Here is a 26,872-nt window from a genome sequence, read left to right on the forward strand (position 1 = left end):
ATGATGGAAATTCTCAACCGTGCTGGATCCAGGCCAGATCAAGGAATGCCTGGTTGCTCCCCCCCCCAGTGGCCCTCACGATGAAACTTGGGTTAGAGTAGAGGTCCTATGCACTACATCACCCGCTAACAACTTTCCTGGTATCCACAAGTGCTTTTAGACTTGTGAAGGTTTTAACCAGCAGGGCTGGCGTGTAGGAGTAGGCCAGGTGGCTGCCTAGGGTGTCACCTGGTCTACAGGGGTACTGCTGGGTACCCTCTCCCCCTCCCCCAACTGCTCTTGCCTTCCTGGGTTTGTGCAGACCCAGGAAGGTAAGAGCAGCAGGGCGGCGCAATGGCATATGCTCTCCTCTGAGCCAGCCTTCCCTTGAAAGGGAAAGCAGGCTCCAAGGAGAGCATGCGCTATCCTGCTGCTCTCGCCTTCCTGGGTCTGCGCAGACCCAGGAAGGCGAGAGTGGCGGGGCGGGGGGGAGAGGGCTCTGAGGAGCACAGAGGCCACTGCCCCGCCCCACCCTCGCCTGCCTGGGATGGTGGCACGGCCTAGGGCACCAGGAATTCTGGCGCTGGCCCTGTTGACCAGGAAGTAAGTAAGTAAGTAAGTAAAATTTTATTTATATCCCGCCCTCCCCCGCCAAGCAGGCTCAGGGCGGCTAACAACAGCAAAACAACAATACATTTAACAAAACATTAAATTAACCCCAAACCGATTAATACATTAGTTAAAACAGTTACTAAATCTAAAAACATTAAGTTAGATCTGACAGTACCGTTATTAATCGACGCTATGCCTGTCAGTTTGTGAATGATGGCGGATCTCCAGACTGGACCATTTTGATGTTTCTTTGTGGACTTGGTCAGCCGTTCATGAATGCCTGTTTGAAAAGGGTGGTCTTGCAGGCCCTGCGGAACTGATCAAGGTTCCGCAGGGCCCGCACCTCCTCACTGGCCACCGGAGATCTGAATGACTGTGCAGATTTTTAAAAACATTGTTTTGGCAGTAGCTGTTGCACAGTAGAAGGAAAATAAGGCACAACAGCCTTTTCGTGGCTTGCTCTGGCTTCTGTGGCTGCCATTTTGTAGCTGCACCCACCACACTGTGTCAGAATCCCAAAAGCGCCCTCAGGCTCCTGAAGGTTGAGGATCCCTGGGTTAGAGGAAGAGGAGACCTCATCTCCAGAATGTTCTGTCAGATGTCTGAGCGCATGTGTTGAGCTGCAAGTCTTTTCCACAGCTGATAACGTTGTGATTACTCTCTCTCTCTCGGCTTGGCTTCGCGAACGAAGATTTAAGAAGGGTGCAATAGTCCACGTCTGCTGCAGGCTCGCTGGTGGCTGACAAGACCAATGTGGGACAGGCAGGTCCGGCCACAGCGGCTGCAGGGAAAAGTCTGATTTAGGGTTGGTCCTGTAGCAGTGCGATTCTTCCTCAATCTCCTTTTGTCCTCAAGACCAGCTATGCGTGTGTTCTCAAAGGAAGAGACAGCCTGGTGGATGGTGAGCCTCCATGCTTTGCGATCTGAGGCTAGGTCAGACCACTGGTGATGGTTGATGTGACAGGTGCTAAGGGATTTCTTCAAGGAGTCCTTGTACCTCTTCTTTGGTGCCCCTCTATTTCGATGGCCGGTGGAGAGTTCGCCATACAGGGCAATCTTGGGAAGGCAGTGGTTTTCCATCCTAGAAATATGCCCTGCCCAGCGCAGCTGCGTCTTCAACAGCAGTGCCTCGATGCTGGTAACCTCTGCCCGCTTGAGGACTTCAGTGTTGGTCACAAAGTCACTCCAGTGGATGTTGAGGATGGTGCGAAGGCAGCGCTGATGAAAGCGCTCAAGGAGTCGCAGGTGATGACGGTATAAAACCCACGATTCGGAGCCATAGATGAGGGTTGTCATCACAACCGCTTTGTAAACATTGATCTTTGTGCCTTTCTTCAGATGCTTGTTGCTCCACACTCTTTTGTGCAGTCGGCCAAATGCACGGTTTGCCTTTGCCAGCCTGTTGTCAATCTCCTTGTCGATCTTGGCATCTGAGGAGATGATGCACCCCAGGTAGCTGAACTGCTGGACTGTCTTCAGAACTGATTCACCCACAGTGATGCAGGGAGGGTGATAATCTTCCTGGGGTGCAGGCTGGTGGAGAACTTCTGTCTTCTTCAGACTAACTTCTAGGCCGAATAGCTTGGCAGCCTCTGCAAAGCAGGACGTCATATGCTGCAGAGCTGATACCGAGTGGGAGACGAGTGCAGCATCGTCAGCAAACAGTAGCTCTCGGATGAGTTTTTCCATTGTCTTGGAGTGTGCCTTTAGTCGCCTCAGGTTGAACAGGCTGCCATCGGTGCGATAGCGGATGTAGACACCATCGTCCTCATCTAGATCTACTGCGGCTTTTTGAAGCATCATGCTAAAGAAGATCGTAAAGAGAGTTGGCGCGAGAACGCAGCCTTGCTTTACACCTGTGCCTATTGGGAAGGGCTCCGAGAGGTCGTTGCAGTGTCTGACTTGGCCTCGCTGGTCTTCGTGTAGCTGGATGATCATGCTGAGGAACCTTGGGGGACATCCTAAACGTTCCAAGATTTGCCACAGGCCTTTCCTGCTAACGGTATCGAAAGCTTTGGTAAGGTCGACAAAAGTCACATACAGACCCTTGTTCTGTTCCCTGCATTTCTCTTGGAGCTGCCTGAGAACAAATACCATGTCGGTGGTGCTCCTGTTAGCTCTGAAGCCGCACTGGCTCTCTGGGAGGAGTTCTTCTGCAATGGTGGGCACCAGTCTGTTCAGGAGTATTCTGGCAAGGATTTTGCCTGCGATGGAGAGCAGGGTTATCCCCCGGTAGTTGGAGCAGTCTGACTTTTCCCCTTTGTTCTTGTATAGGGTGATGATGATTGCATCGCGAAAGTCCTGTGGTAATTTGCCTTGTTCCCAGCAGGTGACAAGTACTTTGTGAAGTGAGCTATGTAGTACTGTGCCCCCATGCTTCCAGATCTCTGGTGGAATTCCATCAACTCCTGCTGCCTTGCCACTTTTCAGTTGCTTGATGGCTTTAACAGTCTCTTCTAGGGTGGGGATCTCATCCAACTCTGTTTTCACCGGTTGAAGTGGGGTGAGGTGGATTGCTGAATCTTGAACTACGCGGTTGGCACTGAAGAGAACCTGAAAATACTCCGACCACCGGTTCAGTATGGATGCCTTGTCTGTGAGGAGCACTTGGCCGTCTGCACTATGCAAGGGACTCTGAGCCTGATATGATGGACCATATACTGCCTTCAGGGCTTCGTAGAACCCTCTTAAATCACCAGTGTCTGCACACAGCTGGGTTCTCTCTGCAAGCTTGGTCCACCACTCGTTCTGAATGTCTCGAAGCTTGCGCTGGAGGTTGCCACATGCAGCGCGAAAGGTTGCTTTTTTCCCAGGACAGGAGGGCTGAGCAAGATGTGCTTGGTAGGCAGATCTCTTTTTTGCCAGTAATTCTTGGATCTCTTGATTGTTCTCATCAAACCAGTCCTTGTTCTTCCTTGTGGAGAACCCGAGGACTTCTTCAGAGATCTGCAGGACGGTAGTTTTTAGGTGTTCCCAGAGTGCTTCTGGAGAAGGGTCTGTGGGGCAACTGAGGTCCTCAATTCTTGACTGGAGTTTTGCCTGGAAGGCAGCTTTAACTTCGGCTGACTGGAGGCTGCCAACCTGAAACTTCCTCCGAGGGATACCTCCTCTCCTGGGTGTGGGTTTAAAGTGAAGACGGAGATTGCAGCGTACAAGACGATGATCTGTATGGCATTCTGCGCTGGGCATTACTCGGGTGTGTAAGACATCTCGAAGGTCTCTCTGGCGCACCAGAATGTAGTCGATAAGGTGCCAATGCTTGGACCGTGGGTGCATCCAGGTTGTCTTCAGACTGTTCTTCTGCTGGAAGATAGTGTTGGTGATGGTGAGCTGGTGCTCCATGCAGAATTCTAGCAGGAGGCGCCCGTTGTCATTGCAGTTGCCAATGCCGTGTTTGCCAAGTACTCCTTTCCAGGCTTCCGAGTCTTTACCTACTCTGGCATTGAAGTCGCCAAGGATGATCACCTTGTCCTCTGTAGGGGTCTTCCGTACGAGGTTGCGTAGATTAGCATAGAACTTGTTCTTTTCTGCAGGATCTGCTTGAAGGGTTGGGGCATACACACTGAAGAGTGTTGCATACTGCTTGTTTTGAAGTGGGAGGCGCATGGACATGATGCGATCTGAGTGACCTGTTGGAAGGTTTTCGAGTTTGGAGGCAATGGAGTTCCTGACCATGAAGCCAACTCCAGAAAGGCGGCTCTCAGCCTTTGACTTACCCGACCAGTAGAGGGTATAGCCAGCACCGTGTTCTTGAAGACTACCTTCCTCAGGGAAACGGACCTCACTGAGAGCTGCTATGTCGATATTCAACCTGAGAAGGTCGTGGGCAACTAGAGCAGAGCGTCGTTCAGGGCGACCACTGCCTACTGTGTCAAGCATGGTTCTGATGTTCCAACACGCAAGCTTTAGTCTTTGCACACTTTGTGAGGCAGGTGCATGCCTTTTCTTTGTTGTTATTTTTCGACCGCAAGTAAGGATGCCCGTTGACCGCGGCTAGCCAACTGGGGTGGGGGAGACGAGCTTTGTTTAGGCCACCTTTTCTAGGCCCCTCTCCGTGTGGAGCAAGCAGTGCTGTCCCTAGATAAGGCTGCTTGGTCGTTCAGGGTGCTGCCGAAAGATGCTTTCGTCTCCGGGTTAGCATCAGGCGACCAATATCCTGAACCGCCTACATGCAGGATCGGGACTGCGGCTTCCAGTGGCACCTTCCACCTGCCGTTTCGCCCCTTGCCTATCGCTGCAGGACTTGATGCGTTGTGGGTTGTGTGTGTGGATATGCCCTTCAGGCCTGTGCAGAGGAATTTTTTAGGTGAAGCGCAGTGTGCGCGGTACTGGCTCCACCCTTTCACCTGGGGGTCATCTGCCATGGCCCAGTAAGCCGGGACGCCGGCAGTGAGTCCTCCAGGTGGTAGGTGTTACATTAACGAGCTCTATCTGCCCGGGTTTGATGTTAGAGTTTTCCTTCTCTTAGGCTGACGAAGTTGGTGGGCCCAGCCTGCCCATCCGGTTATACCGCCGGACAATTCGGTCGCACCATGACGTAGCAAACTCTGTGAAAACGGGGGGGGACCAGCGAGAAGGTGTTGCTACGGATGCAGTAATGCAGGAGAGGCCATTGCAGTGACCATCTGCCAGGCATAGCCAGACAGTGACCACGCGGCGTTCACTACACCGGGAGAGGAGAGGCTATGTATTGCGCATGCACTTTCCCTGGGGGGGTAGGATTCCCAGAGGGAGCCCACCCCCACCCCCACCCCAGCAGCTGTTGTGATTACTAATAGAGTGGTTACTAATCTACGTGGCAAAAGGAATGAAAAGACCACTAACACCCTAATGAGTAACTCTTTATTCCAGCGTATGTGTTGTTAATTTGGAACTCATTCCAGGTACATGAGCTGTCTGGGGAATGACCCCTTCTCCCCCACACTCAGCAGGCATCCCTGGGGCAGTCAAGAGGGAGATACCAGGCCATGGTGAAGGCCTGGCCCCTGATGGCTGCTTGATGCAGTCTGGTCCTTCACGGGCAGCCAACCACAAGGCTCCTCAAAAGAGCTAACCCTACACCTCCATTTAAGGCAGGAGCATTTTCAGCTGTCACCAGAGACAGCAGGAGTTGGGCACTGGAAGCCAGCATGTCCCACTTGAGCCTTTTATGAGGAATGGTTCTCTTTCCTTGGGGCCAGTTTGGTGTAGTGGTTAAGTGCTTAGACTCTTATCTGGGAGAACCGGGTTTGATTCTCCACTCCTCCACTTGCACCTGCTGGCATGGCCTTGGGTCAGCCACAGCTCTGGCAGAAGGAAAGGGCAGCTGCTGTGAGAGCCCTCTCCAGCCCCACCCACCTCACAGGGTGTCTGTTGTGGGGGAGGAAGGTAAAAGAGATTGTGAGTCGCTCTGAGACTCTTCGGAGCGGAGGGCGGGATATAAATCCAGTATCATCATCTTCTTTCAGTAGGCAAGCAACCCTGACTGGGCCTATGTGCGCTTGGTGGGCTCAGAACAAGCTGGCCCAGCTGGAGGGGGGTGGCCAAGCTGCCGTAAGCCAGGGGGGTGGATGAAAACTAGCCAGGCAGCTGGACCAGTGCAAAGTGAGGGGCGCTAATCAGGGAAGGTGACAACCTGGATGGATTCATGCATCCCTTTCAATAAGGGATCTGCCCTGAGCCCAGAATATAAATTTGAATAATAAATAAAAATAAATAAACTCTGCAGCCTCTCGGGGAGGGGGGTCCTTGGATCACAGGTTGGGAACCGCAGTTCTAGAAGAGACTGGAGTGGGTTGACCTTTGAGTCAGAGGTGGAGTGACTCTGTGTCCAGTAAAATTGAGAATCTAAGGGAAGTGAATTTGCTTACAGAAATCCTATGGGTGGAAATAGTGAGTACAAAAGGCATCTTAACTCTGGGGATTTGTTATCACCCACCAGATCAAAGGTTAGAAAAACAGCAAAAGAACTAAGGAGAGCAGCTAGACAAAGTAATTGTGTCATTTTAACTGGCCCACACATTGATTGGATCAGTATGTGCTCAAACAGGAGAAAGAGAGAATTGGTTTTGATGGTCCACTGGCACTGGTCATCCTGGTTTATTGTTGGGGGCGGGGTTAATCTCATTGGGTCACAAAACAAGCCTTTGTCTAGGTCAGGGGTTCCCAACCTTTTTTGAGTTTGTGGGCATCTTTGGAGTTCTAACACAGCTCGGTGGGCATAGACACAAAATAGCTGCCACAATATAGCTGGTACAAGAGGTGGAGCCAGCAATAAAATGGCTTCCACAGCTTAGCTCACAGAGTGAAGATCTTGTGCTGTGGTAGAAGCTGCCACCAAAGCAGTATTTGAAAGAAAAAATCTACATAGCCAATCAGAATTCTTGCTGGGCAAAGCCCCCTGTCACACACCAGGGGCTAGGAGGGCCTTCTACTGGCTGCCACCACTCTGGTAAGGGTCTGCAGGGGTGGGTCCAGAGGACCCAACCACCCCTATATCTTCCTTATTAGCAAATACTTCTTAAATGTGACCAAGGAGACTTGAGGCCCCAAGCAGTATAACAACAACAGTTTATTTACAAGTGCTCAAATAATAAGTGGATTAAAAACAGTGAAACATATATATATACACACACACAGTAAAGGTGGGTGCAAATAAACAGAAGCCCTGGCGCAGTTAAGTTGACATTCCCTGCTCTAATACCACACTCACCACCTTGGGTAAGGAATCTCTCCTGATGCCTTCTCTCCTGCAGCCTTTTCCAGAGAGAACACATCCTGTCTATGCTTGGGCCTTTTATGTTTTCCTCCCAGGTCCCACCCCTCTCTGGGTCAGTTTTCCCCTCCAAAACCTTGCCACCCAATCAGAAGGACAGAAGGGAGCCTGAGAAATGTAGGCTTTCTGTAGTAACTCCTAGACAGGCTTCTCTGGAGCCTGTAGGCCCCCCTAGGCCCAGGATCATGACACCCCCCATTTTCTAAAAACACTTGATGGGCACCAGAAAATGTGTTAGCAGGGACCATGGTGCCCATGAGTACCATGTTGGGGACCCAAGTAGATGATGCAATAGAGTTTGGGTCTCCTTTAGTTTCACTTCTGAAGAGCTATTGACCATATGATGGAGTCAGTCCATGAAGTGTTGTCTACTCTAACGCTGGGTTGCATGTCCGCTTATGCGATGCCGGTTTAGAAATGCATTTGTAACTTTTAAAACGTCACAACGGTTCCAGTGGTGGAGGGGAGTGCCCTGTTCTACAAGCAGTTCTCCTCTTAAACTCTATGGCATTGGAAAAGGACTCCCCGCTCACCAAATTGGCGCCAAAGCATTTGCTGCAGCGAGGGTGCACGTGTAACCACCATCTGCTGATATTCGGGAGCTGTTACTAGAATTTTTTAATTTCAACAAGCCCAGAAACACCCAGGAGCAATTCATGCATTTCTAGAGTAGCTTTTATGACGACACAGCAGTGGCTTGAGCATTTGGCCCTGCCTGGATCACGAAACAACACATGAGCCCTTTGTGAGAGAGAGCTAGTCACATGAACTCATGGAGGTTTGGGGGCGATGCCTCCAAAGGGCGGGGTTTGGGCAAGGAGTTCAGTGCAAGATGCTTAGTCCACCCTCTGAAGTTGCTGTTTCCTCTAGGGGAACGGTTTTCCAGGTGACATAATTCCAGGCTGCTAATCAAATTATATCTAAAGCTACTTGTTGTTTTTACTTTTTGTCCCTGAGTCCAGCTCATTAGTCACAGTTTATATAGAGCTTTGCGAAAACCCTGGAAGGCACTTGAAAGCTCACCCAAAAACTGTGGGGGTTTTTTAACGGCCTTTTAAAATTTGATTAAGGGAGGGGGAGGCTGGTTTGGCTCAGTTTTTATTTTCAGAACATTTGTTACGGCTATTGTTTGTCACACTTCTCTGTACTTCCTATGGTTTGATAGAGTCCGGCATTGCCCTGCTTCAGGGCTGGTGCTGTCTAAATGTCCGTGTGATGGGGGCCCTCTGGCACACGGGCAGAGTGGAAATGGCACATTTCACCCCCTGCATCGTGCATGCATGTTTGGTGGGGTTTGTTTCTGAGGCCAGAGGCGGTTTCAGTAGCATCTGTGAGGATACTGTGCAGTTGCGAAGCGAGGAAGGTTGTGGATCCGATGGTATAAATTGGAAGCGGAACACATTCTCCCCTCCTAAGGATACAGTGAAGTGATCGCTGACTGCGCTTGTGCTGGAATAAATTTTGTTAGTCTTTTAAGGTGCCATGTTGGGTTATTGGCTCCTTGTTTGTGACTGGGCAAACAGCTGGCAATCTGAACCAATGAGTGTTTAAGCGCACCTAATTGAGAGAGCCGTCTAGTAGCACTTGGCAAATGGAGTTATCCTGCCCCTGAAGGCTTCGTTTTGTTATCTGACAAAGCTAACAGACGTTGGAAGGCCTGGCATTCCCTGACCAATGCTCCCGCTGCACTGTGGAGTCTTGTGAGCAAAAATTCTTTGTGAGCTACTGGCATTGAAGTTGTGAGCTACAGCATAAATTAGTTTGCTCTGGGGCCATTTTTCCTGAGCTAAGACAGAAATGTGTGAGCCAGAGGATAAAAAACTCAGCTTAGAGGAAACACTGTCCTTGACCATACTTTTTTTTTTTTTTAAAGCTGTTTGAGCTGGTATTTGCCCAGCATCCTTGTGTCAATGAATTCTATTGTCATAAAAACATAAGAGAAGCCATGTTGGATCAGGCCAATGACCCATCCAGTCTAACACTCTGTCACATGGTGACCAAAAAAAACCAACTCAGGAGGTCCACCAGTGGAGCCAGGACACTAGAAGCCTTCTCACTGCACTCCCCCCTCCCAAGCACCAAGATTGCCAGAGCATCACTGCCCAAGACAGAGAGTTCCAACAATATGCTGTGGCTAATAGCCACTGATGGGCCTCTGCTCCATATGCTTATCCAATCCCCATTGCCATGGGAAGAAAAAAAAATCTTTATTTTTGAACATTGATACTTGACTTTTCCCGCCCAAAGTGACTAACAGCATTGCTCCCCCCGCCATTTTGTCCTCACAGTACCCTTGTGACATAGGATACGACAAGAGAGAGTGAGTGACTGACCCAAAGTCACTACGGGCTTCCATGGCAGGGTAGGGTTTTGAACCTGGGACTCCCACATCCGAGTCTGATGCTTAAGCCACTACACCACTCTGGCTCTTGTCGCTGCTGAACTTCTTGCCAGTGTGGCATAGTGGTTAAGAGTGTCGGACTAGTATCTGGGAAACCTGAGGTCGATTCCCCACCGGTGCCATGTAAGCTTGCTGGGTGACCTTGGGTCACTTGCACACTTCCAGCCTAACCTACCTCATAGGGTTGTTGTAAGGACATAATGGGAGAGAGGAGAGTGATGTAAGTTGCCATGGGGTCCCCGTTAGGGTGAGAGGTGGGCTATAAAGAAAGTAAATAATCATTTCAAAGAATAATGTGAGGTTTGTCTTCCTGGATCACCCAGCATCCGGTTTCCAACAGCAGCTGCCGGAAGGTCCGAAGCTGCTTGCGAAGAGCAACACCAGCCAGAAACAAGGTTGGCTTGGAGGGGGAGGGGGCTCAGTCCTCCACCACGGTGGCCCCTCCCTGCCTGTTGAAACAGCCTTTCAGAGGAAGCCCAGCTTAGTTCATCCCTCCCGTATGTAAATCTGTTCTTTTTCAAAGGGCATTTGGACTTTAAAGCAACAACAAACAAATGTGTTGATTAGGTAATTTGTTATTCTCATCAGTGTATTTTTAGTGTTGTGACTTTTTGCAAATCTCTTACTGCGATTTTAATCTTGGTCTGTTGTTAAGTCTTGTCAGGGTGCTCTGGAGGAGGAGAATACAAAGTTAAATAATGCCGAAGCCACTCTCCTCTGCTGTTTTGCCTGCTGCACCTGGCAACGGGGTGGGGTGGAGGGTTAGACCAGGGATGTCAGACATGCAGCCCAGGGGCCAAATCAGGCCCCCGGAGGGCTCCTATCAGGCTTCTGTGCCGCTGGCTGTCGTTTGCTTCCTTCTCTCTATATCTTGCTTCTTTCTGCATAATACTTTGCTTTGCAAGGCTTGCTCAATTGCACAGGAGCTACAGAGCGAAACCTATTTTCTCAATTGGCTGATGCTCCTCCCTTGGGGAGGAAGGGGAGGGAGGCAGAGCTAGTTTTTCCAGGCTCTCTCAATCACACATCAGAGCTACTGAGCCAAGCCTCTTTTCCTTCTATTGGCTGAGGCTCCTTCCTCCTCCCCCGGTCCCCTGGGGAAGGAAGGAAAGAGCCACAGCTTCCTTTGCCCAGTTCCCAGGATCCCATGGGAGAAATACAAAGAAAGCACCTTTAAGACCGAGTGCTAACATTTTAAGCATGTTTTAATTTTTTAAAAAATATATATTTGGTTTTGTCTGTGTCTTTTATAAAGTTTATATCTCTGCTACCTAATCTTAAATAGGTACACGCTTGGCCCAACCTGACATGGCCCCGCCCAACAGGGTCCCATTTATGTCAGATCTGGCCCTCATAACAAATGAGTTTGACACCTCTGGGTTAGACTGCCTTTGAACAAGGCAGCTCCATTGAACCATCATGACTAACAGCTCTGTCCTCCATTGAAAACTGAGGAGGCTGCAGTGGACCAAAGGTCCATCTAGCCCAGGGGTGGTCAAACTTGCTTAACATAAGAGCCACATAGAATAAATGTCACCTGTTTGAGAGTCACATAGAATAAATGTCAGATGTTTGTGAACCACAAAATAGGAAGGAAGACAGGCAGGCAAATAGATTGGGGGGGGGTAGAAGGGGGAGGTGGAAAGAAAGCAACTGTAACTTTAAATGCATTCTCCAAGCCAGTTGACAGGGTGATAGGGCTCTGAGAGCCACACAATATGTGTGAAAGAGCCACAGTTTGGCCAGCCCTGATCTAGCCTGTTTTCCTGGTTCCTAGAGTGGGCAGCCAGATAACTCTGGGAGGGCTCTACAAAGACGGTATGAAGGCGACGGCTTTCTCTCTGACCCATCGTTCATGACTTTGGAGCCAGAATGTTCATAGGGCGATGGACAATTTACATGGCTGAGAAAAAGGCCTCAGGAGGTGATGGCAGCAGGCTGTGAGCTGTGGCTAGCAGGAAGCGATTGTGTGACTCAGCCGGTGTCTGCAGCCGCTGCTGGCAGTGGCTCCGGCTCTTCTCTTCTCTGTCTTCCTCCCTTGGGGAAGGTGACTTTAATTCACCAGCACAGCCCCTTGGTGCTCCCTCTTTGTCGCTCTCTCACTTAGCAGTTCCAGGTGAAGCCCGCCTGGCCAGCTTTCCTAGCTCTAATAACAGGAGGCCAGCTGGCCCTTGCTGGCTCCAAGAAGCAGTCTGCTCCTTTGGTTGGCACGTAGGTGACTGGAGGTGCCTTTCCGTGCCTCCTTGCGGTTGCAAGCTGGGAGCCGTCTTGAGACCTTCTCTCAGCAGCTGCCAGCCCTTATCAGAAGGCTTCAGGCTTGCCGTGAAGAGATAAAGGATTCTATTTAGCTGGGGAGTGACTGGGCATACAGATGTGCTCTTCAGCTTGGTAGACATCCTAGATTGCATATCCCTGTATTCACAGTCGCTTCTTTCCTGGCCTCGAGAGCTGCTGTTGGTTAAAAGGATGAGGACTACCCACATGTTATCTGGTGACCTGGCTGCTTAAAAGATGAGCCATTAGTCAGGCTTATCCACATTGCCCCCTAGGTATCATGGCAGTAATGCAGTTGTCCTACATTACAGGGCTGTTGATAAGGTGTAAGGATTATTGAGGTGCTGTGCCATAGGAATATCAGGTCAAGCTGCAGGGAGCTGTTGTTCTTATCCTTTTTTTCAAAATGAATAATCCCCATGAGTTCCAGTCACCCATGAGGGCTAGAAAGAGAATCCAGAATTTCAGTGCAGGCACGCTGAGGTGTCGGATGGGCTGGGGAGGTCTGAGCAGTTATCGCTCTTGTGTTCCCTTCAAACCTATGCTTTGGTTCACATATCCTTCAAAGAACGCTGGAAATTGTAGTTCTCTCTGTGCATAGAGCACTATCAAGTCATAGCCGCCTTATGATGCCGCTGTAGCATTTTCAAGGCAACAGACATAGACCGTGTCTGCATTAGTGACCTTGGAATTCCTTGGTGGTCTCTCATCCAAATACTACTTACAGCTTACCCTGCTTATCTTCTGCCATGTGACATGATTGAGCTACCCTGGGCCATCCTGCTCAGCGCAGGTAGTTCCGTAAGCTGTTGAGAATTCTCTTTCAGAGTCCTAGTTCCACGACTCATTGAATACAGTACAGTGTTCAGCCTCCATGGGAAGAGGGAGAATGGTCAGACTGGTAGCTGTCCCTTTGGACTCAAGCATCCTTTTACACTTTATTTTCAAGGCACCAGGCAACTTCTGCATCCCTGGACCCTCCTTTTTGAAGTCTTTGGGCAGGTGGCTGTTTTCAAGACAGAGATCTGTATGGCAGCAGAGTACAAAGGAGGGCCTTATTGTTGCTCCTGTCTCTGCTGTACATCCACACACACCCCTTCCCTACCAATGTGTTTCTCCCCAAACCAGAAAACTGACTGGGTGGCGAGGGCAGGGAACGAAGTCTTGTGTGAGTGGAGAGAATCTGCCCTCTTGTCCCTTTGTGTTTTCTTTTTTGTATCTGATCTGTGGGAAGAGCAATGACCTTCAGAAGGTTGGATTTGGTCCTATTTGTTGCTGACCTTCAGGATAAGACTCACTTTCATATGGTGGGTTTGCACACCCCCAACGCCTTTATTGATTGTCATTATATATTCATACCCCTCTTTTCAGGCTTCCCAAAGCCAGTTACTATTAATATCTATCACCATATATAAGCCTATGAGAGTGCATGGTGTGGCGAGGGGGATGTTTGTTGCTTACACTCTTTCTTATTTTCCTGTCTGTCTTGCTTTGTCTTCTGCCTGTCCAAGCCAGCGTACTACTTCTGCATATTTTAAATTCAAACCGGTTGTGGAGATGTCCAGTTCTCCTTCTCCCCTTAACGCTGTGACAGCAATTTCCCCAAATACTGCAGCTACTATTATTTGGGGGTGTCATTTGTTGTTGGTGTCTTCTGATATCTGGACTCAGTGTTGCTACTTGGAAGTAGCCTAAAGCCTCCTTCTTTTCTCTTTTTTTGCAGGAATACACTTGTCCCAGATGTGAATCTGGATTTATTGAAGAAGTGACAGATGATTCCAGGTATCTTCATTCTCATATTTTGGCAGATCTCACATATATGTGTAGGACAGCTTCTGGGTCTTCGCAAAATGGTTGTTTCCTAAGTCCCGGGTTACAACCAGTTTCCTAATCGTGAAATAAGAAACATAATTTCGTTTAGCTTCCATAAATCCATGTCAAATCTTGACAAATCTTCTTTGACTTTAGTAGCCAGACTCAGGGTTCTGTATTTTAATCACCATATTTTCTAGTTGCTGCTACTGCAAAACCTAATCTCTTCACAGTTTCTTGTAATTTGATTAAAGCTGTGACAAGCGTTGAGTATATAAATAAACACGGGGTCACCCTCGATGTCATCACCACAATATAAAGCTAACTTGAACCTAATCCCCACCCTGATTTATCATTGTTCCATTATTGCTTTAATGTGAAAGGCCTTCTTTGACGCTGGAGAGCTGCTGCCAGTCGGAGTAGAGGATGCTGACCTTGGCGGACCAAGAGTCTGACTCAGTATAAAGCAGCTTTGCATGTGCAGTGTGTCATGGGATGCTGGAGAAGGGTCATATCGCAGTGGCACCATACCTGACTTGCATGCAGAAGGTCCCAGGGTCAGTCCCTGGCATCTCTCTTTTAAAGGATGGCAGTAGGAGTTCTGCTACTGGAGCAGACAACGCTGAGCTAGACGGACCAGTGGACTGACTTGGTATGAACCAGCTTCATATATGTAAGCCATAGACCTAGAAAGCCTCAAACCATTTTCAGGTGAAGCAGTAGAATATGACTTATTCTAAAGTTCAGTTCTGTGACAGATGAACTATAATCAGGTTATTTCCCCCGGTGTCTTGCAAACGAGTGTTTTAAAAGTGCATATGACTCTCATTAATTAATATTGACTTGTTTCCCTGGGGAGTTTGCTATTTGCATGTTCTCGCTTCGCAGTAGGTTTTTCATTTCTCTTTATTTTCCTGTTTTCATTATTATAGCTATCTTGTGGCTTTTATTCTTTCCCTGCCTCTCTGAGGTCTGACCCTCTCCCCCCACACCCCAGCTCCTTGCCTGTTTTCCTGCTACCTTGATCAGAAATGGAAAAGTAGGCCATCCGAGGACCTGGCTGTTTTTCCATGCCTGAGTAACGGAGAGCATGCATGCTAGATTTAAAAACGCACATACACACACTTGCATACTAGAGAGTGTCTTCTTTAGGTCGCTGCCACATTTGGAGATAGTCCTTGAGAAGTTCTGACTCATGCTCTGGGATGGAAAAATAGCTGGGCTTTGAATCTCTCCAGGCCAACCATCTAGTTGCTTTGGAATTTGGAAGTGCTTGCTCAGCCCAGAGCAGAGTTGAGTTGATGTTGCACATGTGAAGCATGCAGTTCTTTCCCCCATTCCTAGTTACAGGAAAGTCAGAAGAGCCCTGCTGGATTGGTCCAAGGATCTGTTGATCTTGTTTCCAAGCCCAGACGGTCTGATGCTCCCTTAGCCAGCCTTTGACTTGTACTGGTCATCATCTGAATAAATAAATTTGAATGTCCCTTAGGCAGCCCACAAAGATGGAAGGCATAAAGACCTCCTTAGTTGGCTATCCCGCAGCAGGCAGAATTCAGAAAAAGGCCATCTTTGAGTGTGGGCATTCCTTTTAGTTTTAGTTATAAGACACCGACATGCCTTACTGAACTGGGATGCATCTAGCCTAGCATTATATTATGGGGCTCGATCCTGTGTTTTGCCAGCTACCTTTGTGGTGTGTAGGATACAAACCCTTTGTTTCCATCAATGATCAGTTAGATGGCCTTGGAAAACTCACAAGCTGAACTGGACTGAGAGAACTCCCCCTTGTTTGCCCCCCTCCAATTTGATACTCAAATACCTTGCCTCTGTCTACAGAAGTTCCATTGAATTATCTCTGTTAGGAAGAACATAAATCAGACCAAGAATGCATCTAGCCCATCATTCAACAGTGGTTACTTTGAGACCTGCCAAGTCCCCAGTGAATGGATAAAATAAATATACTAAAATAAATTAAAAAATAAATAAAATAAATAAATATACTAAAATAAATGAAGGCAGTGGATCTTTCCCTTTTTGTGTGTTCTCCCCACAATGTTGTGTGTTTTCTCCACAAGAAAGAATCCATCTTATGGCTAGTTTTTGGTTAAACCATCTTTCCTGCGTGTCTAGTTTCTTGTTAAAACCCAACTAATGCCTCGCTTTGGAAGAGCAATTTCAGTGTTCGAATCACTTCAGGCCCATGATCTTCCACAATAACCTTAATATGTGTGTATGTGTGTGTAGATTAAAAATGTACAATGATTTCTTTAGCCAATGAGTCTGCAGGCCACTCCCATGATCTCCTTGCCATTCTTAGCATCCTGGTCCCGGCTTCTTTCTGTACTGAGGCTGCTGTTCATGTGACCTTTGGACTATGTTTAGCCCCTCTGCCCACCCCCTGGGAGGCGGGTTGGAGTGTTGTATTTCTTAGAGCACTGATCTTCTCCCTCATCTGTTTTTTTTATCCTCAGTCTTCTAGAAGGAGGTGGAGGTGGAATAGACGACAGCCCTTCTTCCCAGTTTGCAGATGTGAGATGTTATTTTATCTTTCATAAATTATCTGCCAAGAAAAAAATGCATAGGAATTAAGGGAGATTGGTGTGTGTTTGGGGGGCGGGGGGAGTCCTGTTTGGGCCATGTTGTTCCCTCCCACTGCTGCACTTTCCCTCCGTGTACTGAATATATAACAGTAGTTGGGAGGAGAGGGAACTGGGCTTGGGAGGGAGACTGGGCTTGAAGGGAGATAAAGTGGAAGAGTATAACAAACTGAAGAAAATTTTGTTTCAAGATACAGTCTAGGGTTAACAAGAAAAACAGCAATGAACAATGTGGTCCCAGACCCCAGTATTTATTTATTTTTAATATCTACTTGAAAGGGACTTTTCCAAGGGTCAAAAATTCTGTTATAGGATACTGAAAGATAAAACTAGTATGAAGTGTGTATTGGAAAAACAGGCAACAACATTGGTGAAAGAAAGGTTAATAAAACTCTCCGGCCCAAGCCACATTGAGCAGCATAACTAGAGAGCTGAAGAATGTTTGGAGAAACGGTTTTAACTGGGCCTCCTTGAGTCTGAGGCAATATGGAGGGGTATAAATATTTTAAATGAATTTCCAGATTATTGGAATTTTTATGAAGGGGTGCCTTTATATTTGTTAAACAGTGGGACAGATGTCAACTTTTCCTCCTTGTTTTCAAATCTCTCCTAACATTGTTTCTTTTATTCAAGGTGTTTTGCGTAGTCTTAGTTCTACATTAAAGTTATATGGATCTGTTTTTAAGGGAGATGGGTGCGCTTTAGGGCTGCGGTAAAAGCTGTCGGGCATGCATGGGTCAATTTTGCTGTTGATTGCGGCTTCTGGTTGCCAGGAATTTAATCAAGCCAGACCCCAGAAGTGCTGGAGAACTTGGATCCCTAAAGGCATGACTAGCCAGGCTAAATGTAGCCTGAGGCCCAAAGCATTGTATATTTAGGTTGATGACCTTTGAGGCAGCCTTACCACCTGCCTGTGCTTAAGCAGGCAACCTTCCCTTACCAGTTCAGCTGATCTCACTCAGGATGAGGAGCTCAAACCTTCTTGAGTTACTTCAGTATCATGCGCTCCGGTTATCGCTGTCAGCCAGGAACAGTTCTTACTTCTGGAATCAACCTCTGGTAAATCACTGCCTTTTAGCTTTTAGCTTTTTTAATTGCTGCAAGTATCACTTTTTTGCTCTGGCTTGCTTCTGGATTCCCATCCCACTGTTTCTGGAAGTTAAATTTGTGAGTGTGAGGTGGGCAGGCCAGTGGTTGCATCTTTTCTCTAGCACATGTGTGTGTCAGTGCCCCATGTGTAACTGCCAAGGTATTGTATAGCTTACCACCTGCCTTTTCATAGCCTGTTTTTGAACAGTTGCTAGTATACTGTAGGACAAATATGTGTTTCTGATATACCTTTGGCACCTTTTCACAACATGACCAAGTAAAATACCTCAGTTGGGTTATTTTCGCTTTCAGGGACAATTTGGGCTCGATTGATCTAGAACCCACTTATTTGTATTTTTGGCAGTCCACAGTATCTGTATAACTCTCCTTCAACACCACATTTCAGATGAGTCAGCTTTTCCTGTCAGTTTTCTTCATTGTCTAACTTCCACACCCATTCATAGTAATGGGGAATACTGTGGCATGAATTATTTTGATCTTGATGGCCAGTGATACATCCTGATGCTCAAGGATCTTTTCTAGCTCCTTCACGGCGGCCCTTCCCAGTCTCAACCTCCTTCTGATTTCTTGGTTGCAGTTGCCTTTTTAGTTGATGACAGCCAAAGAATAGAAAACCTTTAACAATTTTAATTTCTTCATCAAGCTTAAAGCTGTGTAGTTCTCCAATATGCCTAGTTCTTGTGAATGACCATCCCTTGGGCTGTAGTTGAAACTGTCTTGCACTCCTCAGGCTGATCCAGTTAGGTTTCTTTGGGAACAGTGCCCCAAGACTTGAGGGCGTCAACAGGGGCTGGAGCTGGAGCACACAGACTTGTGCCTAGTGAACCTGTTAATCCCGCAAAGCAGCCTTCCCAGTTGTTGTTCAGTCGCACAGTTGAGTCCAACTCTTTGCGACTCCATGGACCAAGTCATGCCAGGCCCTCTTGTCTTCCACCATCCTCCAAAGTCCGCTCAAATTCATGTTAGTTACATCAGTAATGCTGTCCAGCCATCTCATCTTTTGCTGACCCCTTCTTCTTTTGCCTTCTGTCTTCCCCAGCATCAGGGTCTTCTCCAGTAAGTGCTCCCTTCTCATTTGGTGGCCACAGTATTTCAGCTTTAGCATCTGACCTTCCAGGGAACAGTCAGGGTTGATTTCCCTTAGGACTGACTGATTTGATCTTCTTGCAGTCCAAGGGATTCTCAAGAGTCTTCTCCAGCACCACAGCTCGAAAATATCTATTCTTCTGCGCGCAACCTTCCTTATGGTCCAGCTCTCACAGCCATAGATTACTATTAGGAATACCATCGCTTTGACTATACGGACTTTTGTTGGCAGGGTGATGTCTGTACTTTTTATAATACTGCCTAGGTTTGCTATAGCTGTCCTCCCAAGGAGCAAACATCTTTTAATTTCATGACTGCGGTCACCATCTGCTGTGATCTTGGATCCCAGGAATGTGAAGTCTGTCACTACTTCCATGTCTTCCCCTTCTATTTGCCAAGGAGTGATGGGGCTGGATGCCATGATCTTAGGTTTTTTGATGTTGAGTTTCAAGCCTACTATTATGCTTTCCCCTTTCACCCTCAACAAGAGGTTCTTTAGGTCCTCTTCACTTTCTGCCATTAGTGGTGTCATCTGCGTATCTGAGGTTGTTGTTTTTCCAGCAATCTTAATTCTGGTTTATGATTCATCCAGGCCGGCACTCCACATGATGTACACAGGGTGACAATATACATCCTTGTTGAACTCTTTTTCCTATTCTAAACCAATCAGTTATTCCATATCCCGTTCTGACAGTTGCTTCTTGACCCTTATACAGGGTTCTCAGGAGATATGAGAGGTGGTCTAGTACTCCCAGCTTTCCCAGACCTCAGCCTAAATAGGCTGGGAGGTAATTAGGTTCAGCCAGACTGCTGGCAGGCGCTGAGTTCCTGTGGCTGGGCTGATGCCAGGATCTTGGGAATAAGTATCAACTTCACTGCCTGTTTGAGCACTTCACTTCTGTTATGCCGCTTCATTCCAGACCTTCGGTCTTCACCACTCAGATAGGGGGGCAGGTCCTGGGAGCCTATGGGGCCCAGGTTTAAGACTTGTGCAGTAGAGGCACAGTGGCTATTTCAGGGGCTCGTGGTGAGGTTTCACTGCCTTGTCCCTACAGGGTGGCCCTTGGCACCTTGTCTGCTGGTGCCTCTGCTGTGTCAGGCCTTTCCTTGTCCCATGGGAGGTATTGGGGTTTGGGAGGTATTTGTCCCATGGGCCGCCTCAGCCGATGGCCTTGGTTCTTCAGTTTCTCCCCCTGTGGACTCTTGAGTTCAAGTAGCTGGGCTTGTTGGAGGGGGTCATGACAGAAACTTGGGGGTGAATTCAAAGTGGATGGATTTGAGGTGTGGGCATGAGGGTTGCCACGGAAAGAAAAACTGAGTCCAGATTTGGTTATTATAACAACCTTACAAAGGGCTGGCCCTAAATATGGTTTACAGTGCAATCTAGGCTGAGGTAAATCCCCCCCTCCCCCAGTCCACAGAAGTCACTGGGTTAAGAAGAGTGTAACTGCACAAGGCTGAAAAGTAAGGAACGCTAGCCAGCGCAAAATGCAGTTGCTGTAGTCCTAGTCGAGACATGACAAATGTCCCAGTGCTTTGTCAACTCCCCTGCCTCGGTCTTTTTCTAAGCCCAATTCAAGGTGCAGTTTCTAACTTTCAAAGCCCTAAATGGCTTGGGCCCAAGGTCCCTTAAAGACCCTCTTCCCAGATCAGCCTTCTTGAGCTTTGAAATGGATTCAGGGATCGTAAGCCCCCTTTTTTATTTCAAGCTGAGCAGCCAGGGCCCTGCAGATGGACCTTTTAGCTGCTGACCCCAAGCGGTGGAACTCTCCCTCCCCACCCCAGCTCCTGTCATAATTTATTGGCTGTTTTTTCCTGTTTCTGTTGGCTGCTTGTTCTGTTTCCTTTCCATAGACATGTTGCTTTTACTGTTCCTATTTGTACATGGCTGCTCCTATAGAACGTGGATTAGTTTGGGAGGTATTTGGTGTACTGTAGATCCACTGTGCTAGCAAACCCCAACTTCCCTAGGGTCCCAGGAACCTTCCCCAGTGCAAGACTCTTGTATGGGGGGAGGGAGGGGGGAAGGTCACTCAAGTTTGGTGTAGTGGTTAAGTGTGTGGACTTTTATCTGGGAGGTTTGATTCCCCACTCCTCCACCTGCACCTGATGAAATGGCCTCGGGTCAGCCATAGCTCTTGCAGGAGTTGTCCTTGAAAGGGCAGTTTCTGTGAAAGCTCTCTCAGCCCCACCTACCTCACAGGGTGTCTGTTGTGGTTGTGGGGGGGGGGGAGAGGTAAAGGAGATTGTGACTGTTCTGAGACTCTGAGATTCAGGGTATAGGGCGGGATATAAATCCAATATCTTCTTAGTGAAACTGATCCACCCTATTTAAATAGTATTTAATATTATTTTCATATGTGATTCTGTCTCTTTGTGAACTGGCTTGGGTATTTTTAATGGGGCAGAAAAGCAGGAATACAGATAGAAGTGCAATTCTGATGGGAATGGCCCCAAGCCTCAAGAATTGGAGCTTTTCTTTCCAACACACATCTCAATTGGCTTTAAAATTGCTTGAACTATGGCTTTCTATGGGCTTTTAAAATAATTGTTGTTTTGTTTACGTGTAAGCTGCCTTGAATTCTGCAAGGGAGAAAGGCAGCTAAGAAATGTTTTTAATAAATAAATCAATAATATCCCCCAGGGCCATTGACATTTTTCTTTAAATATGTCATGCTCGTTCCACGCCTCTTCCCCAAACTAGGTTTGCTGCCGTGTTTGTTATGTGCCGTTCTGGATTTAGAACCCATGACTCAGCATGTCCCAACCCGCTAGTCTGTTCAGATGACCTCAGCCCAGGGTTTCATCTTCGAGCTCATCTTAATAGCCAAGGTTTAGGGGTGAGAGCCGGGCTACTGCTGATAACAGCTTGCAGTGCTGGGAATATTCTGTAGCTTCCTGAATTGTCCCTGCCTGCATGCGGCTAACAGGAGTGCTGATCTTTTCCATTTTGAGTCTCTCTCTGACGTAGTTAGCAGACGGGTAATGTTGCTCAGCTGCGTCCTTAGAGAGGTTACCTGCTGTCTAGGTGTGGGGGCGCTTGAGTAGTCCTGATTCAATTATTCTGCCCCGGTTCCTTTTGGTTTGAAGCAGGGATGTGACACACGGTCAATTAGCTGATTATGTTACCTGATTAAATAAGGCAGCCAAAAAAGGCGCCCTGGTTTAATCAAGGAGCACGTTTTCAGAAGATCCATTTAAAAGATGAGTTTATTTTCTCCTTTGTGTGAGAGGGGGAACATGTATTCCAAGATGCTGTCTGCGGTACCTGCTCTTAAAACAAAGGACAGATGCACTTTCTCCCTCTCCCAAAATACTAGAACTCAAGGGCGTCCAATGAAGCGGATGAGCAGCCATTTCAGGGCGGACAAAATGAAGTACTTCTTTACAAAGAGAATGATTAAAATGTGGAATTCTCTGCCAGAGGGTGTAGTGATGGTCACAGGCATACACAGCTTTAAACGGGATTAGTCAGTTTCCCAGAGAGTAGGCCTGTCAGTGACTACGAGCCACGATGACTAAAGTGAACCTCCATATTCAGAGGCAGTAAAGCTCAGAATCCCAATGCCAGGAAGCCACACCAGGGGAAGCCTTGGCCTCTGTGCCAAAGGAACTGGTTTGATTACCATGTGAGACAGGTTGCTGGGCTAGATGGACCACTGGCCAGATCCCACAGGGCTCTTTTCATGTTCTCTTAGAACTTTTCTCATATGCAAATATATGATTAAAACACCAAAAGTTCTTCAGTCATTGTCACGACTCAGGGGGGTATTACCAATGGCTGCCACCACTCTGGGTTAAGGGTTCCCCTTGAGAAGGCCCAGAGTTCCCTCCCGAGCCCTTCAGGCCTCCTTTAGCTTAGGCCAAACAGTAGGCGTGAGGATCAGGCAGAGTGAACAACAGAGAGAAAAAAAAGTTTATTTAAAAGATAAACAACAAAGTGCATTACAACAAACAAAGTGCATTAAACAGTAAAAGAGATCAAGGGAAAATAAACAAATGTCCTAACGGGTCTGGACTTACTGTCCCTAGACTGTCTCAGTCGGACCTGGGCCTACTCACCCTTCCTCTAAGGGGCAAGGGTCTCTTCCTTGCAGCAGCTCTTCCTCAGCTCTGCCCCCTAGGAAAAAGAACACACCCTGCCTGGACTTGGCCCTTTTATGTTCTCCCAGGCCCCACCCCTCTCTGGGCCAGTTTCCCCCGAAAACCTTGCCACCCAATCAGAGGGACAGAAGGGATCCTGGGAAATGTAGTTTTTTTGTAACTCCTAGGTAGGCTTCTCTGGAGCCTGCAGGCCTCACTAGGCCAGGATCATGACAGTCATGCAACTGTTTGATTTTAAGTCTGATATTCTTAAATTGTTGTGAGAGCACCTTTATTTACCCTTGCAGTGCTGGGTTGGGTGGTGGAGGCAGCAGACTAATACAAGTGACACTTAATGAGAGCCCTAGTTTCACAGGAATAAGCCCCCAAACCTGCTTTTCAGCTTCAAGGTGGAGAGCCCCAGAAATGGTCTGGGTTGATAATCTACAACAATTACATTCACTTGCCTGGCGTACCTGCCTGTGTTAGCCTTTTGTGGCACAGTGGCCATCTGACAGGGGTGGAGGAGATCTGACTCTCTTCCAGCTTCCTAAAGCTTCTTTTCCTGGTTGCCTGGAGACGGTTGTGAGCAGTGTTCCCTCTAAGCTGAGTTAGTCTGAGCTAGCTCGCAGTTGTTTAGCCTCCAGCTCACCCATTTTTGTCTTAGCTCAGGGAGGATGGCCCCAGAGCAAACTAATTTATGCAGTAGCCGAATTGCTCACTCATGACTTTAATGCCAGTAGCTTACAAAGTAGAATTTTTGCTCACAAGACTCCACAGCTTAGAGGGAGCATTGGTTGTGAGTGACCTCACCCCTGGGGACTAGACACGAGAGTTACTGACAACCGTGAAGTGGAGTCACGAGTGTTCCTGAGCACAGGCTGAGTGCTGTTGAACCTTGCTTCGAGTGGCTACCACTTATCCTTCTGCCTCTAGAATTAAAGGGGAAGGGAGTCTAGATTGAAGAGGGCAACCAGCGCTTATTCTTGAGAGAGAGGCAGCCCTCTATATCTCCTGTGAGTGGATGTCCCTCAGAGGTAGAATATCCTGATCCTGGGACCAGCCTACAGAAATGGATGCAGTTGCCTAACCCAAGACTGGGAATGAGACCTCCAATGAGATGGTCAAGACGTGGGGCTTGCCAGAGCAACCAAGCCATAAGTGAGAGGCAGTGCCAGACGGATGGCTCGTGAGGCTTCCCCACAGGACAAGAGACTTGTCTGATCTGTGGCAGCGGAGAAGAAGATGGTGAGGTGATAATGCTAAGCTCACCTGCCAGGGGAAGAGATGAGAGGTGCTGCCCCCCTACCTTGCCTTGTGAGAGGCCACAGGAGATGAGGGAGGAGACGGCAAGGCCAGGCAACACCAGGCCTCATCATAAGGGGTCAGCATCGCAGTGGGGTGAATGGGGGGGGGGGGTTGAAATTTGGATGTCTGTTTTGTGAGTGTTTCTCCAGTTTCCAATGGTCTCTCAAGTATTCCATTAATGTGCTGACTGGAGACAGCAAGGGAAGAAACTCTGAAGGAAGTTATCCATACAGGTAGCTTTACCTCTCTACTCCTGTGCCCTTGACACACACTTTGTCCCTGAAGGAAGGACCCTCCTGAGTGAATTCTATACACTATGGAAAGGGAGTAGCTCTCCTCACTTGTGTGAGAAGGGACACTTTGGTGGGGTTTAGCGGGGCAGTGGGCCCACATATACCTGCACTGTTCCTGGGAATGAGTGGTTCTCTCACTAAATCTTCGCAACCTTTTGTAGAAACTGGTTTAGAGCAAGAAACCTTGCTGTAAACCAGCTGATGACAACATAGCTTCAAACCTTTTTCTGTGTTGGGGAAGGGAAAAGCTATATGTAGTCAGACATATAGGTTGGATTTCAGGAAAGCAAATTTGGATAAAGTTATGCTGGATAGAATCCCATGACCAGAAATACTTAAGGAGAAAGGAGTTCAAGAGGGATGGGAGTTTCTTAAAAGCAAAATAATGAAGGCACAATCACAAATGATTCCTATGAGAAGGAAAAATGGGAGGAGCCTAAAGAAGTCAAAGTGGCCCCATAAACAGCTCTCCAAAGACTTGAGAAATAAAAAAGTCTCATTTAGGAAATGGAAGGAGTGCCCTATAACCAAGGATGAATACAAACAAATAACCTTTGCTTGTAGAGAGACAGTTAGGAAATCTAAAGCTCAGTGTGAACTTATGAAATTGTAACAGGTGATGAAGGAAGGGCAGAACTGCTCAATTTCTACCTTTCCTCAGTCGTCTCTTGTGAGGGAAATGGTGCTCAACATGACAAAAACAGAACACATGATGAGGGAAGGGAGTCGCAGCCTAGGATCAACATAGGGGTAGTACATACCTAATTTCTTTAAATGAAACTTAAATAGGCTCAGATGAACTGCATCCAAGGGTACTAAAAAAATTTACAAACATAATTTCTGAGCCTATGCCTATGGACATTATTTTTGAGAATTATTGGAGAACAGGTGAGGTGCTGGAAGATTGGAGGCAGGCAAATGTCCTCATCTTCAAGAAGGAGAAAAAGGAGGATCCGGGTAATTACCCACCTGTCAGCTTGATGTCTATTCCTGGAAAAGTTTTAGAACAAATCCTCAAGCATTTAGAAAGGACAACTGTGATTACTAAGAGTCAGCATGGGTTTCTCAAGAACAGGTCATGTCAGACTAACTTTATATCTTTTTTTGAGAAAGTTACTACCTTGCAGGAGGTGGTGGCAGCTACAAGCATAGCCAGCTTCAAGAGGGGGTTAGATAAAAACATGGAGCAAAGGTCCATATATATATTGGCCACTGTGTGACACAGAGTGTTGGACTGGATGGGCCTGATCCAACACAGCTGATCCAACACAGCTTCTCTTATGTTCTTATGCTGGATCAGGGGAATGCTGTTGACATAGTTTATCTTTATTTCAGTAAGGCTTTTGGTAAGATTTCACATCATATTCTTGTTCACAAATTAGTAAAATATAGTTTGCATCCTATTAGGTGGGTTTGGAACTGATTGTCAGATCATACCCAAAGAGTGCTTGTGAATGGTTCCTCATCATCTTGGAGAGAAGTGACAAGTGGAGTGCCTCAAGGATCTGTCCTGGCACCTCTTTTGTTTAATATCTTTATAAGTGATTTGGATGCAGGAATAGAGGGAATGCTTTTTAAATTTGCAGATTATACTAAATTGAGAGGGGCAGCAGATACCGTAGAAGACAGAGTCAGGCTACAGGATGATCTTGACAGACTGGAAAACTGGGCTAAAACCAATAAAATGAATTTTAACAGGGATAAATGTGAAGTTGTGTATTTAGGAAGGAAAAATCCAATGCATAATTATAGGCTGGGAGAGACTTGGCAGTAGTATGTGCAAAAAGGATCTAGGGGTCTTAGTGGACCATACACTGAACATTGCAGTTTGATGTGGTAGCTAAAAAGGCCAGTGCAATTTTGGGCTGTATGAACAGAAGTATAGTTTCCAGATCAAGTGAAGTGATGGTATTCGCTTTACTCTGCTCTGGTTAGACCTCACCTACAGTATTGTGTTTAGTTTTGGGCACCACATTATAAGAAGGATATAGACAAGCTGGAACGGGTTGAAATTAAATCAGAAGTGTTTCCAGCTCAACATTAGGAAGAACTTCCAAACCATTAGAACGGTTCCTCAGTGGAACAGGCTTCCTCGGGAGATGGTGGGCTCTCCTTCCTTGGGGTTTTTTAAACAGAGGCTAGATGGCCATCCGACAGCAATGCGGATCCTGTGAATTTAGGGGGCGGTATTTGTGAATTTCCTGCATTGTGCAGGGGGTTGGACTAGATGATCCTGGGGGTCCCTTCCAACTCTATGATTCTAAGTGGGACAGCCTGCTCACCAGTTTGCTCTGTCCATAAGGTAATCAGGCCTAAGGCAGATCTAACCAATTAGCTTAAATTTCATCTAATCACCCGGCAGCTTCTCTGCGACATCATCCCGTGTCAGTTGATCCGAGGGGCTCTGCTTACCCGCAGAAACTCGCCATCCTGCCATTAGCAGCTGGGCAGCATGTGAGCTTCGTCTGCCACAAGAACCTCTGTTTGTCTGTCTGCGTGTGTAGAAAGAGATCTGGTAACAGCAGGTGGGTCCCGAGCTGGTACAGAACTCTCTTAGCCATTC

General features: G+C 47.5%; 1 protein-coding gene across 1 annotated transcript in view; it reads left to right on the forward strand.

Moving 5' to 3' along the window:
- RNF115 (ring finger protein 115) overlaps window positions 1–26,872 on the forward strand; it is a 74,538-nt gene that overhangs the window by 26,337 nt on the left and 21,329 nt on the right. Inside the window, exons 2-3 of the mRNA XM_060253069.1 lie at window positions 13,744–13,802; window positions 16,304–16,361. Coding sequence (XP_060109052.1) covers window positions 13,744–13,802; window positions 16,304–16,361 — 117 coding nt within the window. The remainder of the gene's footprint in view (window positions 1–13,743; window positions 13,803–16,303; window positions 16,362–26,872) is intronic.

Source organism: Heteronotia binoei, chromosome 1, assembly GCF_032191835.1.
Source record: "Heteronotia binoei isolate CCM8104 ecotype False Entrance Well chromosome 1, APGP_CSIRO_Hbin_v1, whole genome shotgun sequence".
NCBI lineage: Eukaryota > Metazoa > Chordata > Lepidosauria > Squamata > Gekkonidae > Heteronotia > Heteronotia binoei.